The sequence below is a fragment of the Eucyclogobius newberryi genome, unplaced genomic scaffold (genome assembly GCF_026437365.1).
Source record: "Eucyclogobius newberryi isolate DKJ021-1_F unplaced genomic scaffold, fEucNew1.0.hap1 SCAF_7, whole genome shotgun sequence".
Classification (NCBI taxonomy): Eukaryota; Metazoa; Chordata; class Actinopteri; order Gobiiformes; family Gobiidae; genus Eucyclogobius; species Eucyclogobius newberryi.
Window position 1 is genome coordinate 10,014,840 of NW_027316389.1, and position 16,049 is coordinate 10,030,888.

At 38.4% G+C, this 16,049-nt stretch overlaps 2 protein-coding genes across 3 annotated transcripts in view; both read left to right on the forward strand.

Annotated features, from left to right (window-relative positions):
• ferry3 (FERRY endosomal RAB5 effector complex subunit 3) overlaps positions 1 to 16,049 on the forward strand; it is a 452,554-nt gene that overhangs the window by 381,090 nt on the left and 55,415 nt on the right. The gene's annotated exons all lie outside the window — the stretch shown is intronic.
• The window catches only part of cdh13 (cadherin 13, H-cadherin (heart)), a 352,261-nt gene that overhangs the window by 157,569 nt on the left and 178,643 nt on the right, over positions 1 to 16,049 (forward strand). For both annotated transcript variants that reach the window (XM_072434742.1, XM_072434741.1), the window contains one exon: positions 10,239 to 10,383. In XM_072434742.1, coding sequence (XP_072290843.1) covers positions 10,239 to 10,383 — 145 coding nt within the window. The remainder of the gene's footprint in view (positions 1 to 10,238; positions 10,384 to 16,049) is intronic.

Below are 16,049 nucleotides of genomic sequence, written 5' to 3' on the forward strand. Positions count from 1 at the left end.
AAAGACATAAGTACTTGTAAGCATGTGTGCAAAGGAAGTTTGCGTTCTGTCGTTCTCTATTCAAGCAATCAGAGCTGGTGGCGCTATTGAACTGAATACTTTGATAGTAACTGCAATCTAATTACAAGTATTTTCATTATAACGCGTTACTATAATGCATTCCTTAAAATGTTTGTATTTAATTACAGTTACACCCAACACTGTCCATTTAATAATCTGTTTAGTTATATAGTTTACACCAGATCTTAGAATATCCTTTTCTGGGTAAAATTATATAGATTTCTTGCCTGAAAGAATGGAATCAAAACTTCCAAATTGAATTCATAATGATCAGACAGGATGTATTGAACAAACCCAGGATAACAATCTTTACACACAATGAATAATGTACAAAGACAACAAAATACAGCTGCAATAATGGAAAAAGGGGTGAGGCAGGGCTGTACTTGGTCCCCCTTCTTGTTTGCTTTTTACTTGGAACCACTGGCCCAATGTATTAGACAATCAGAAACAATCAGTGGTTTAACAAATTATGAGAGGGGACATAAAATGGCCTTATATATAATACTATAGTATATAGTATTATATATAAGGCCATTTTATGTCCCATCTTTTATGTCCCAATACTATACTATTAAGACCTTAATAGACCATAACTGGTAAATATAGCGGTTTTCTACCTTCAAGGCACTTAAAGCACTTTACATCAAGGAACCACTCACCCATCCACGTGCACATTCATAGACCAGTGAATGCAGACACGAGGCGGGTTAGATGTCTTCTCCAAGGACACAACAATAGTATTCACCTGAGGCAGATGTAATTATACTGCAAAACTGTGGGACAGAGGATCTGGCCTCTCTTCCAATGATGTTTATGTCAATAGTGGAAATCGAGAGAGTGGAGCTTCACTGAACACATTTCAAATGGACGATTTGATAAATAAATATTGTGGCTTTTTACGATAGTCCAACAATTAAAAATAACGGTCACTTGACAAACTTTACCACTGAGCTATTGCTGCCCAAACCTCGAAAATCTTATTCCATACTTCAATCTAAGTGAAACTATAAAAAATATGTTTTGCCTAGATTCCTCTATTTCAAACTCTCCTAATTTCCATCCCCAACTGGCTATTTGAAAGTGGAATAAATAAATATCAAGATTTGTATGGCAAGGCAAAAAACCTACAATCCAATTACAAACCCTACAACTATCAGAAGAAAAAACATTTACCTGATCGGAAAACATTATTTCATCTCACATCAGAGTATTTGAGCTCCGTTGGTTTAGGATTAAAGTTTTGCACCTAACAGCACAAATCTGAGATTTAAGGTCTGGATAACAAAAGGTATGAAGGTTTTCGACCAGGTTGCTAAAGAAAATCAAATGAAAACCTTTGTTGGTTGAAATAATCCTTTGACTTGATAAACTTTCATTTTATAATTACAGTATTTTTCGGGCTATACAGCGCTCTTAAATTAAAGAGAAATTTACAAAGAAAATAGAACTTGCACATAATACGAGCCGCACCTCTCAATAAATAAACCGCAGGAGACCACGTTGTAACATACAATATTTACACATGAATAAACGCAGTGTCAAAATGTGTCTTTTGTACCGACAGTCTACGCTACGCTGTAGGACTAATTAGACTAATTTCTCAGTGAATATGAGTTGGATTGTAATAAAACACAGCTTTTTGAAAAAACATACAAATAACACATCACATCTGTCCCTACTGTCCCCTCTGTCCTTACTGTCCCCTCTGTCCTTTAATACTCTGTTTGAGCTGATTTATCTGTGTGTTTGTCCTCACATCTGGTTCATCTGATCCTGAGCTTGTTCTTATCGAGTGAGTGTTACATTGTAACATGAGATATTTACACCGAAATATGGTCCACGGTTGTGATTCAGTGTTGTCTTTTGACCCGTGAGTCAGGTCTGGCCAAGAAAGTCTCATTTGACTGCGGCAGGTTCTGCAGATCCTCCGTGTGTGTCTTTGAATTCTGTCGCGTCTAGATTCACTTTCTCATTAGACTCATTTCTCCGTGAATATGAGCCTGATTGTAATAAAACACACAGCGTTTTTGAAAACACAATGTTTCCCCTGACGTCTTCTTCTACAGTGTGTCAAACGCTTGCACTTCCTGCTAGATTGCTCCCTGGTGGCCGTTACTTCTGCGATGATAACTGTCAATAGATGTATCTGGAGTATACTTCTGGCGACAACAAATAAGGCCATTACAAACATGGATGATACAGACTGCTCCAATAATCTAGAACTGGACCAAAATCATAACTGACATTAAAAAAAAAAAAAAAAATGCCATTTGGATTCAATGTGAAAATTGACCTCTGACTGTGGACAAGCTAGGTCTCGTATGTGCTGTGATTTGGTTTCTTTAGATGTTATGTGCTACTTTACTTTGCTCTCTAGTATCGTTCCGTAGTCTTCGTCTGTGTTTTTTTAATCAAAACAATACAAAATAAATAAAGAGTATTATTGGCCTAAAGGCAGGCATAGTGCAATCCTTTACTGAATTAAGCACAATCTTAGAGAGGAGTCAGTGGCCTTTGGGCCCACATGGATGCTAATTTTAAGTGTTCTGCTGATGTGAAGCAAAGATTCTCATTTTGCTAACAGGCAAATGATGAACCACTACTTAATTGGGTGTAATAAGCAACCACAGGCAAGTGCAATCTTTGAATCACAGATTTGCCAGTTTCAGAAATCCTTTTTGCACATTGGAAAAAAATGTGTCAACAGGGTAATTAGATACAACACAGTTCCAAATATTTTAAATTGGATTCACTTGTATGTGTTTACCGAGTTTACTGCACACAGCCAGTTCTCAGAGGAAAAATAAGTCATGCTAGTACAGTTTACATCCTGTGAGGTATAATTTATACATGCTATAGTCTGCAGGCACCGCTGCATTCATAACACCTCATCTTACATTATATAGCAAGGTCTTTGTCTGCTTTCCCCTTTAGACCTGCAGCCTTGCTGGGCAGAGCAAAGTACAAATAAAATTGTCATAGCTTTTTACACTCTTTTGTGTTCTCACTCATTTGTCAAATACTGTAATGGACCCATTTAAAGGCGCAATGGACGATTTTTCGGCGATTTGAGAACGCAGGCGGAAGTGCGCATGCGCACTCCCCGGTGCGGACTGATACAACACACACGTGCGTTTGTTTATTAGCGCGTCTCTCGTCTCCCGTAGATTTCTGTCCACTTCTGCGTCAGCTCGAACTGTCTTTCTCCGTCTTCATTTTGCCCCGTACACTGAGGGAACTATATTATGATAGATCCATGGGCTTAAGCACGCGGAAACGTGGGGACGAACCGCACGCGGCAGCAGGTGAGCGATAGGTGCGTTTTATGATTGATACGTGGCAGGACTAATGATTTATCCACGCCACGAGAAAATATGATAAAAAATTTGCTGAAAAAAATCGTCCATTCCACCTTTAATCCGTAAGAAACCTATGAAAAGTGCCCACATGTAAGTGATCATAACTGTGCACTTTATTGCCATAGCTTAGTGAATTTAACCTTTTTCATCCAGACTGTAAGTATACATAATTGAATCCTAATGTGCATGTCATCAGATGGCTCATGGACCATATGTGTGTGCTGCAGTCATTAACCTCTAGTGAAATTAAAGTGATCCAAGAAGAAAATGCACTGATAACAAATATTCACAAGAGGAGGGATTTTGGACATGAGGGCCGACTATTGCTAATTACATTATTGGTACAGTGTTGGGCACAACTGTATCCTTAACATGTTTAAGGTTTAAGGTGTTTAAGTTAAACAATTGACCTCTGTATTACTGATTGACCCATAGTTGAGCCCGAAGTGAACCATAAGCCAGCCGACCTTCACCGTATGTAAGATTGTTTCAGTCTCGCACACATTTGCACACACAATTTGACTTTCCAACGCAGCAGGTCTGAGCTTTAATGAGGACATTAACTGTGAAGCGCTGTGCATCAGATTATTTAAATGGAAGATCACACCAACAGCACAGCAATAACCTGTTTGGCAGTCGGCAGGGATCTCTGAATCAAACACACGTCATGCACGTAGCACAGGGACTAAGCACATTGACAATGGTTCCTGGAAGGTGCTGTACCTGATTTTTTGTACATGTATTAAAGTAAAATGGATATATTTAACATATATTTGGATGAATAAATGCACTCTTTGGATCTATTTAAAGATAATTTTATTTTCCAGGAAGTAAGTGTGCTGTTAACATGTTAGTTGTTGTTAGCTTCACCGTGACGGCAAAACTTGCTCACTTCCTCTGAAAGTTATAAAAAGTGCTTATAAACTGCGGTGAATATTTAGTATGCTCAGAATGCATTAGGTAAGTGAACAATACACATGGACCACTGCAAAGAGTTCTAAAATTAACCAGTTCTGTTAATTTGCTAATGTTACATATACATAAGACAAGTATAAATCATGTACAGGGTCTTTAAGAATGTGAGAAACAAAACTAGTTAATTTTAAAGTTTGCATTGGTCCAATTGTATCGCTCACTTGCCTATTGTGTCCTAATTATTCACCACAATGAGTCTGTAAGGAATCCTCACAACTTTCATTGACTAGAGAGAATCCTCATGGTAAAGCTAACAAAGCTAACCACAACTAGCATGCTAACAGCACACTTCCTGCTTCACTGAGACTAAAACGCTTTATAATTAGATGCAAACAGCAGTATCATTTTTGCCATAAAAGCCCTATTCAACAACATATACCGTATGTACTGGGGAAAAACAGATTTCACTTTTATTCCATTGGGTACAGTCCTTCTAAATGTCCGTCATACCCTTAAGATTCAGCATGAACACAAAGTTTGATGGTTGTAGAATGTTCTGTCATGTTCATTCTTTTGTATACTACATTTATTTCTCCAATCCTGAGCTATCTTACTACTTTTAGCAGAGTGTATCTTAAAAGAGCCGCAGATTAACAGTGCCCAGACACAAGTGGGCGCCTTGGCAAGTGATCTGAAGCACGTATCATTAGCAGAGAGTCAGCAGATCTGCATGATGGAAGCTCAAGGTAAATGGTCCCTCTCACAATCAGTCTCTCGAGGTGTATTCCCAAGGCAAAGCTACAGCAGGAAGAAAGATGAGATGATGTATGACCCCATTAAGTCGCTAACACCTTAAAACACTCGCCATTACAGTGCTCGAGGCTAGCTCTATGGCAACCGTCCGTAGATAGAAGGGGACAAAGTCAAAGACTGCGAGAGAGTGGGCTGACCTGTGTGAAAGGGAGATAGGATGATGTCATGCATCACTGATAAGAGGAGAAGAGGTTGGTAATGTGATGCTATAGATAACAAAAAGACTTGTTCACGGTGTCAGGTGAATCCATGACTTTATCCCGGAACTAATGTAGGAAGTAAAGAGCTCAGATATGCCTCCAAATCCGGTTAGCTTGCTGGTTCCATTTGGATGTCTGCAGCAAGATGCATCAGATAATTTTTGGGACGTTCACTTGACCAAAGGCACATAGCCACACTAATAAAAATAAGTAATTGTAGTGTATAAATAAATGTTGGTTATGTCCAGACTGTGTCCAGGCAATTTAATGTTTTAATCCCATTCCAAATCATTGACTTCATACAGCTGGACACATTATGTCATGCACAAATTGTATTGAACTGATAAGATGCTAAAATGCTAGTGCATGTTTCATTGCATTGTAAACAAGCCATGATGTCTTTGAAATGTGATTAAGTTATCCTATTACATGCACCTAAAATCTGTCAATACCCAAAATGACATTATCTACAAAGTTTATGGCCCTGTTTCACGATTTCTGTCCCCCAGCACAGGGCTTTAAAGGGCTCTTAACCTAATAGAACTTGTGATTATGTCGTCAAACCTCACAGAATATTCAGTTAGCCTAAAGTTAAAACAAAGGAGATTTTTAAGATGCTAACATTCTAAAGTCAGTAGAATTTATTTTAGAAACGATGGTTGTTGCAGTGTTGATTTAAACTTTTGTCCAAAGAGCGCTGGCTGCTACTGCTATTATTATTAATTGTTGTATGTTACGCCGTAATGCTGAAGCAAGTTCACTGACAATGGCAATAAACCCCTTTCTTTTTCATTCTAATTCTGTCATGTTAAAGGAAGGGGGAGAAACCTAACTCCCTTGAGGCCTGGAAACTGGGTAGCATTAAAGATATAAATCCAGTCAGATTTTAAGCCTGTCTCCATCTCTTATTGTCTCTCTTATGTGTTCGATCCCACATATATTTAAGCTTGTACAGCTTCCATTGGCGTCCTTGTAATGCATGGCGATGGGATACAGGGGATTACAGGTCCTTATAGCCTGTGTGCTCAGCCAGTCTCTTTTCAGTTTGCGGTTTGTTCAGCGTTTTGTTCAGCCAATATAGACTCAACCATATGGACAATAAAGTGCGTGTCCATGTGGTCAATTCTACTTGCTATATTTCATCTTGTACCATGTGACTGTGCCAGCCCACCCATGTAACTAAAGTTTAAAACAGTCCTCTCAAGTTCGCCTTGTTGAAGGAACTTTAATGAAGGAAATAATGTATTCCTCTGTGGGTGAAACAATCAGAACAAACGGTAAGATTCCTTTCTCCATCTAACTCTAAGCCAAAGTTTTAAGTGTGGATTCAACCAATACAACGTCATTGTAAAACAAACTAAATGTCTCATTGCAATACTACTAGTAATGCTAGTTTGTTAAAAGGCAGTGGAAACTGCCCAAAGTACAAAACGATACTTACCTACAAAACAATAAAAGGGGGCTTTCTTTTTATAATCCACCTGCTGTAAATGTTACAGAGAAACTTCTTACTTATCCTGGTGCTATGACACAAATAATACAGAATGGGGAACATTCCGTGATCATTTCATAGAAATGAAACTGACTACCGTACTTTTAAGCCGCTACTTTTTTCCAGCACTTTGAACCCTGTGGCCGATACAACGGCGCGTCTAATTTATAGATTTTACTGGCAAACGGCCACCGGGAGGCACTCTAGCAGGAAGCAGAAGCGTTTGACACACTGTAGAAGAAGACGTCAGTGGACAGTAGAAGCACTGTCCAGGGAACACGTCGTGTTATCTATATTTTAAGCTTCAAAACGCTGTGTGTTTTATAACAATCAGACTCATATTCACAGAGAAATTAGTCTAATTAGTTCCAGGGCGCAGCAGTGGACCGCGGGCGCGCCACAAGCCCCCCGGTTGTGTACTGTTGTGTACTATATTATGTTAAATATCTCATGTTACAACCTGGGCACCTGCGGTTTATTGACAGGTACATGCAGCTTGTATATGTACAAATTCTATTTTCTTGGAAAATTTTGTGAGCGCTGCTTTTATTCAGGAGCAATGTATAGCCCGGAAAGTACGGTATTACATAGTGCACATTTCTCCTGTTGGCTGAATTGGCTGATGGCCAAACTTTGACCGGTCATATAAAAATTCATATCGGTCGACCTCTTGTGGTTGTGACTTGATTTGAATTCATTGTTCTTAAAATAGACATAATTAGTTAGGAAATGTATTAGAAGAGAGAAAAAGTTGTGTTTACTTTTAGAGTTTCCCCCACAGCAGACCACACCCCCTTTACGACTGTATCTACTGGTTATTTAGGCTAATGCCTGTTGTGCCGACCCCGACTGTAGTGTGCCTCTAGTACACAAACACAGCAGATTCTGTATACGAAGGTCATTGTTTGAGGTTCGATCCTGAGCTCAATACACCCTCCTGGGACATAATGTATACTTAGTGTAATTAGTGTGAATGACAACAAAGGAAACCTCCCCTAATGAGAATGTTCTGTCGCTAGCCATTATTCATTTCAATTGGATTTTAGAAGCAAATCTTAAACACAAGTTAATACTCTAACAGAGGGCTTCTCAAACTTTTTAAGGCACGCCCCCGTGGGAAATAAAAAATGTATCCACGCTCCCCTACAGCCTCCAGAAATGATAAAGTATAATCAAATAAAACAATACAAATTAAAACTATATCATTGCATATTAGCATGAAATAACAGCAATAATTAAAGTTTAAATAAATGCTAAATAGCATTTATTTTCAATGTCATTCACAGTGTCTTTATTTTGGTTTGTGCTTTGAAGATCTACAAATATGAGCCTCTGCGGGTGCTCTCTTCTCCCTCTGTAAAGGAAAGGAAGCGAGTGCTTCTCCTTTCATATGTTTCAGATGTGCTTTAAATCACCAAATGAGCAGTCAGAAGTGGAGCAAGTTTAAAAGTTAGACTCGAAAAGGGGAGGGAGGAGATGAGCCAAAAATGCTACAATTGAATGTTTAAATCAATTCACTAATAAGGGCTTCAGTGCAAATAATTTATTCTTGGAAAAACCCTTCCCCATTGGCTGTCATTGTAAGATACATATTTGCATAGTGAATTACAATAATTGAGTACAAGATAGTGAACCTATTTAAAGAAAGCAGGTCAAGCTGACTAAACATGACTGACTCGTCCCATCTTGAATAATCGCTGCAGCTTTGCTTAATTGAAATTTTGCATAATGTAAGTACAGGACGGAAAGTCTGCAGGCTCCCTAAGGTGAAACCCCGTGGAATCACTCGCGGCGCAGCACAATTTGTTGGAGAATGCATAAATACACAATGTGTGCCAACCAATTTGCCTGACTATAAACGAGTAGAAAAGTACGAATGTTCGGATGGTGAATACCAGCACCTTAATATTCTGAGTTAGATCTTCTTGTAATGTCACTCTACATTACAGTTGGTGTGATAAATGATTCACTTCTTGCAACAAAACTTGATGAACCAAAATGAATATGTGCTTGTAAAAACTCACTTGTCACTTTTTTGCTTGTTTAACCAGATTCCAACAATGGGTTTGACAGTCAATGTGATTGGCTGATCGCTGGCAAGCTTTGTACTGCACATTACAACCTTCTTGCTGTGTCGAGCTAATTATGACTCTTAATAATTTTACAGCCACTCTTGTCTTTATTTTTTTGTGATACATTTTTTTTATTGATGTTTTCAAATTAGAATCATAGGGATGGGGAGGACATTGCAGTACTTAATAATGATAAAAAGAAGATAACATACTTCATTTTATATACAGATCTATGTAAACGCTTACACATAGATATGAATACACCTACATGCATACATACAGATACATGCAGATATAAGTCATTTCAAAGGTCACCCCTGCTCCACCCACCCACCAGCCCCTCCCCATCCCACACCAGACCCTATGGCATTTTGAGAAAGTTGTCTATGTGGGTATGAATTGTGGCAGAAAAAAATGATATGAGACATTATTTAACAGGCACTCTGTTTAGAGAAAATAATTAAAAATGAAAAAGCCTTTATTCAAACATGGCTTTTAGGTTAAAATTTGCAAAAGCCATGTTTACCCGGAAAGGGAACAAGCAGTAGAAAATGGATGAGTAGATGGATGTTTGAATAAAGGCTTTTTAATTATTTTCTCTAAACAGAGTGCCTTGGATTTTTTGTCCGTGGGAATTTTCTACTCATTTAATTTTTTTTTTCTGCCACAATTCATACCCACATAGACAACTTTCTCTTTTCCAATTGAGCACCTGTTTTAATTTGACCCTTTTCTGGACTTTCAGTATCCACGCAGCGCTCCTCATTTATATTTTTTCCTATGGCATTTTACTTAGTTATTAAGAGAGAGAATGCTGTATGGAAGAATTAGCATTAATGTTTTGTGTGTGGAGTGTGGTTCCATCCATCTACAAGTAATCTGCTATCTTATCTTATTCGATTTTCCAAGATGTTCAAATCTAAACTAAAGCTCTCATTGAGAAGCTAGCTTTCCAGAGTGCACGCTTGTCTTTCTTTGTGCAAAAATGTGTTGGTCTAATTAGGCCGTAGTTATTTTATTACTTGGTTTACGGATTTTTAAATAAAATATATTGAACTTTTGACTTAATACCGCTTTTTATATTTCATTTGAAGCCATTTTGCATTGTCGGCGGTACTTTAAAAAAAAAAAAATTATAATAATTTATTTATTTATATTGTAGAACTCAATAATCTAAGTGCGGCGGATCCGTAAACCAAGTAATAAAATAACTAGGCCTTACAAGTAAAGTAAAAGTAGCCCTGTCATGTGAGATTATTTCAGCAACACAAACTATATTTCTTACCCAATTTACCATTTTGTTGTTCCATTTTGTTACCCACAGTTGGAGGTTTCGACCACAGACTTCGCTGGGAACCTGGTGGAGGGGCCGACCATCCTGGTGATCACAGTCATAGACCAGAATGACAATCGGCCCATCTTCAGAGAGACGCGGTACACGGGAGAGGTGCTCGAGGGATCCCCTACAGGTCAGTCGCATGTACTGTACGCAGACACGTGACATCGAACTGGCCGAAGTTGTGTATTATTAAAGAAATGTCAGCGATGCAAGAAAATCTGTTTTGATGTTCTTCTTTTTGATGCAATGACACATTCAGTGCTGTCACTTTTACTGTGGCATCATTTCTTTGTGTTATGGTTGTCATAATCTTTAAACAAGCTTTTTGTTGTTGTCATTTCCACTTCAATTTTCTCATGGGCATTGTCTTTACTTGGCAAGTTAAAGTGACAGTTCTATAAATTTCAGTATTCAAAGAAGCAGAAACATGACAAAAAGCTGTTAAATCAATGGTGATGTGAATGAATAACTTTGATGCCGGGGCCCGCTTTAAACTCGTCTGCACCTCCACCGTCAGACGCTCTCGGTCGTAAATCTTCACGTTCTTGTCACATTTGTCACATCCGAAGTATTGATACTGTTCTTTGAGCCGATGTCACTGATGGATTACAGTATTTTACGTGACAGAGTTGTCAGTTGTCTGGCAAAGCAATAACTACCGTATTTTATTGATGTACACTAATCTATTTTAGGACATGTCTGTGTTCTTTTTGGTGTTTTCTGTGTATCAGAGCCCTTCTTTGCCATAATAGATGATTTCACATGACCTCCTTCTGCAGTGTAAATGACATGCATTGACATTTGACAAGTATGACAAGTGGAGAAGTGTTGCTGGAGTGTTTTATGGGGAAAAAAGTGAAGTTTGCTGCGATTTCTCACATATCCTGCACACATTTGTATTTGCCTATGTATATGAATATGTCATCAACAGCAAGTACCAACAAATCTTAAACAAAGTGATAAAGTTAAGTTAAAAAATGATTAGATGTCTGTATACAGTATATGTAATAGGTCATTAAACACACAGCAAAGAACATTGTGTACATTAGTTGGCTTACATTGTGCTGTCATTGACGTCCTGTGTTGGCGTCCTGTCATATGGGGACACAGTGGTGGTGGTGGTGTTGGTGGTGATGATGGTGATGATGATGAAATGAGCAGAAATCAGTGGTCTCTGCCTGTGCTCTCCTGCTGTTCTCCTGCTGCTGTGCTTCAGCCAGAGTCCTCTAACTGTCCATCCACTTGATCTAGATTGCTCAAAAAGATTTTGTCAGCTCTACAGGTGGCAAATAAAATGTTTTCCTTTTTTTATGATGGCCCACAGTGTCCAAAGTGCAGAAAAAAAGGCAAAAAAGGGCTAAGTGAATGTTGAATGTGTGGTGGAGATAGTGTAATATGTACATTTTGCATTCAAAGTATGTAGCTCTGTGAGAAGAATAAAATGACCAGTATCATTATTTTTTAGTAAGTCCCTTTTGTGATGACTCAATGACCGTCCAACTGAAGCGGACGGCTACTAAAGAAACATTTATTTTCTCCTTTGCAGAGGCAAAACAGGGGCATGCCCTTGTGCTCATGTGCACAGTAAAGACTTTAATTGTGCCTACACAGCATACACAGTTGCGATTATGTTTTTTTCCATCACATTAGTTTTTGCTTTTACAAAATACGATACATGAAAACATTACTACATTCTTACTGCAGTAGGTCTAAATGACCCACATGGCAATTCACAGAGAAGGCTGGGGAAGACATAAGTGCAGACATTTCCCAGAGAGACTATATGTGCTTGTTAAAACTCCCCATTCAACTTGAAGCCCTGAATTGCTGACACAACACTGCAATGGGAAGCAACAGAACGTCATCAATGGTCACATCTAGTGGCCTAACAGGATCACCGAGTGCCAAACATACTGTAGTTGATTCTGTCAGTACAAATCTACAAGGCAGAAATGTTAATGTCGTGTAATATTTCTTCTGGGAAATTACAACCCTTCCAGAAAGGATTAGTGCTTTTTATTTATTCAGATTGCCTTCCAATACTATTTATATGTAAGATTTACTTTGCACCTGTGTGTGTGTGTGTGTGTGTGTGTGTGTGTGTGAGTGTGAGTGTGTGTGTGTGTGTGTGTGTGTAGGTGTATGTATATGTATATGTATGTGTCTCTGTGTGTCTCTGTGTATGTGTGTATGTGTGTATGTGTGTATGTGTGTATGTGTGTGTGTGTATATGTGTGTGTGTGTGTGTGTGTGTATGTGTGTGTGTGTGTGTGTGTGTGTGTGTGAGTGTGAGTGTGTATGTGTGTGTGTGTGTGTGTGTGTGTGAGTGTGAGTGTGTGTGTGTGTGTGTGTGTGTAGGTGTATGTATATGTATATGTATGTGTGTCTGTGTGTCTGTGTATGTGTGTATGTGTGTATGTGTGTATGTGTGTATGTGTGTGTGTGTATATGTGTGTGTGTGTGTGTGTGTGTGTGTATGTGTGTGTGTGTGTGTGTGTGTGTGTATGTGTATGTGTATGTGTATGTGTATGTATGTATGTATGTATGTATGTATGTATGTATGTGTATGTGTAATTTAAAATGGGTCTCCTGGGAGCAAATCAGGACTACCACAGAATCATGGCTAGAAAATCACATTTGAGTCCAGGTCCTGAAGGAACTGGGAAAACACCTGAATCATCAGAGTAGTTCCTGACCAGACAAGTTAACTCTGACTTCTGCCGGCTCAGCACCCATGCATTTTTCAGTGCATTTTACATTACTGAGTTATATAACTGCTAACTAGAGATGGACTTGGATATTGGAACTTTATCCTCTTTGGAAGTGGCTGGTGGGAACATGCAGTTGACAGTTAGTGGAGCACCGAAATGGACATTTTGGGCCGATACCGATGTTATGGGAACATCTTATCTATAATCGATATTAGGCCAATATTTTTTAAATGCTGTTGATGTGTTTTTTAATATATGTTTTATCAAAGAAATATACCAGCTATAAACTATTTTTGTATTCTAAAATGAGGATCAAATCTATTTTAAAATGCTTGGATCCAGTTAGAACACATAAAACCATTCTTTGGGGGGAAAAGGGAAAAGGTTTGAATCTTATGTAGCACTATGGTTAGATATAGATATAGTATAGTAGGTTATAACATGATTATTCATTATTAGAGTAATCAGCCTTCACAGTGTGTCTGATCCCACACTCAGAGCTCTTTTCCCTCTTTAAATCTCTCACACTAAAGTTATTTGGAGTAAACGTGTCTAAACAATCATTTAGGAGGAAAACTTGTCAAATAATGCCTTAAAAACGGGTTGTGAGTGAATTTGTCGCACTTATATTAAATGATAAGTTACGTCGAGTGAAACGAGTGTTTGACGATTGTAACTCTTTCACTTCCGGAGCGTGTTCACTTTCTGCACTACATGTAAACTCAACTGTAAATTTGTGTACATATTAAGCCTATTTTTTGTTTTTTCTTTGTGTCTTTATTCACATTTTATCACACTTTTATCTAATAGCTTATTGTTATTTTTATCCCATAGTAGATTTAAATTGTTTCTCTTTTGACTTATTCATTGTTGATTCTTTTATGTTGCACTGAATCACCAGGACAAGTTCCTATGTTTGTGAATTCTGTTCATTGACAATGGCAATAAACCCATTCTGATTCTGATTCTGATTCTGATTCTGATTCTGACCCTGACCATTGCGGACTGATATCGGGGCTTTTGACTGAAACCAATTTTACTCAATGACGTGAATATCGGCCAATACCAATATCGTGCAGATATATCGGTGCACTTCTATTAACAATGATTGCAGAGGGTCCAATATCCCGCTCGTACTTTTTAATCTAATTTGACATTCTTGTATACACAGAGTTTTAATAGCCATACTCATTCATTCTTGCATGCTGCAGGCTTGAATAAACCCATACATAAAATTAAACAAAGCGATGACGTTTGATTTTTATTTGCAAAATGGAAGGATGTGACAGCTTCTTGGCACTTGCCTTGCCATGGATGCCAGACCTGATTGAGCTTTGAGATAAGATGAAGGATGTAGCTTTGTACACAGTGGTTTTATTGCCTACTTTTGATCTCAATAATGTACACAATAATCTGCTTAGCCGCCACGTCAGCTCCGACTCAATGACCTCGCCACTGATAAATCAATCACTCAAATTACATTTAATATGCCATCTATCTGTGGCCCGACTGGTTCAGACACAAGCACCATGTGTGGGCAAGTCATCTAAATGCACTTGTTTTGTTGTATGAACAACATTTCAGTCTGAATTAAAGCTGGATTCATTGTTATTTTGAAGTGCACTTCAGTCGGTTGCAAACGTCTCTATTACTGTAAATAAACAGAGTTTGGCAGAATGAATTTACATACAGCACATTTACAAGAGTAACTTACTTCTAGAGTACTTCTTGGAGTAGTTTTGTGTCATACTTTTACTCCTTGACTGGTATATTTTAAAGTACAGGTTTTTCCTGCACTGCTCCTTCAGATATGAACTTTGTGTTGTCTTTGCTTTAAACATGCCACATTTTGTGCCTTATTTAATTTTTTGTCCTTCCAATTCCACATTATAATGGTGGGTGTGATGGAGAGTGAGTTTCAATTTGTTCTTTACTGTCAATTTTTGTACAATTTTTGATTTAAGGTGTTTTGGTTACCTGATTATGAAATTATCAGCTGGTTTTATAATAAACAGGTTTTTGATTTAGTCGGTTACATTAGTAAGGCCTTGAAGAGGAGACCACAAGTGCTATGCAGCCGTCTATGAAACTGTCTAAAGTGTCTTGCAAGCCCAACACTTAAGGCCTTTTATTTTAATGTATTACCAAATTGAATTACCTAAAAACAGTAACCTGGTTCACACCAGATCTGTGTCACACTCTGAATTGAGTTTTTCACAGTAATCAATTTGGGAAGTCTCTTGTCGAAAGCCAGAGGGACGTTAGAAAAATACTTCCCTCTGATTGGTCGAAGCGCCATTTTGTGTACGTTTTTGAAAAACAAAATAGTCCTAAAATAGGCCGAAGTACAACCGTTGGGCCATGTTTATTTTGGTTCAATTGATTTGACTTCCACCCAAACCACAATGCTGCTCTGTGATTGGGTCCAGTCCCGCCTGAGGGCCCTTAATGCCATGTGATTGGCCCGTTAAACCACTGGTATAGACTACAAACGATTCAGCGAGAGCCTAACAAGATTTTGTGAACGAAAAAAAATCACGAGAATTAATCTTGCTTGAAAGGTTCTAAGTATACGTATCTGTACTGCTAATGCTGATAAACTGTTAAGCAGAAAGACTGGTCTGATCTGCTCCTGATGGGACTGTGTCCTGCTCTCAGCGCCCACTGTTCCTCTCTTCTCCTCTCTTCTCTCTTCTCCTCTCTTCTCTCTTTTCCTCTCTTCTCTCTTTTCCTCTCTTCTCCTCTTTCAGGACAATCCCAGCTATGGGAAGCAGGTTACGGTCCTTCTTCTATTAATATTTCCAGGCAAATATTGTGGATCCATGTTTAAAAACTTGTGTGTTGCCGCTGAACCATCGCAATTGTCCACGCAATACTCACCTATTAATTAAGACTCTCGGATTAAGAATATAGCAGGTCATATTTCCATGGTTCCTGGGTTGTTTTACATGAAGTAAAAAGTAAAAAAAAACATTTCTATCTTCTCTGATGTGAGCTTTTGCTCCATATTTCCCCTCTCACATGGCTCATCAGAAGCGCTCTGTGCGAGGGAGGAAAAGACGCCGCCTCAGACAACTATTTTTTT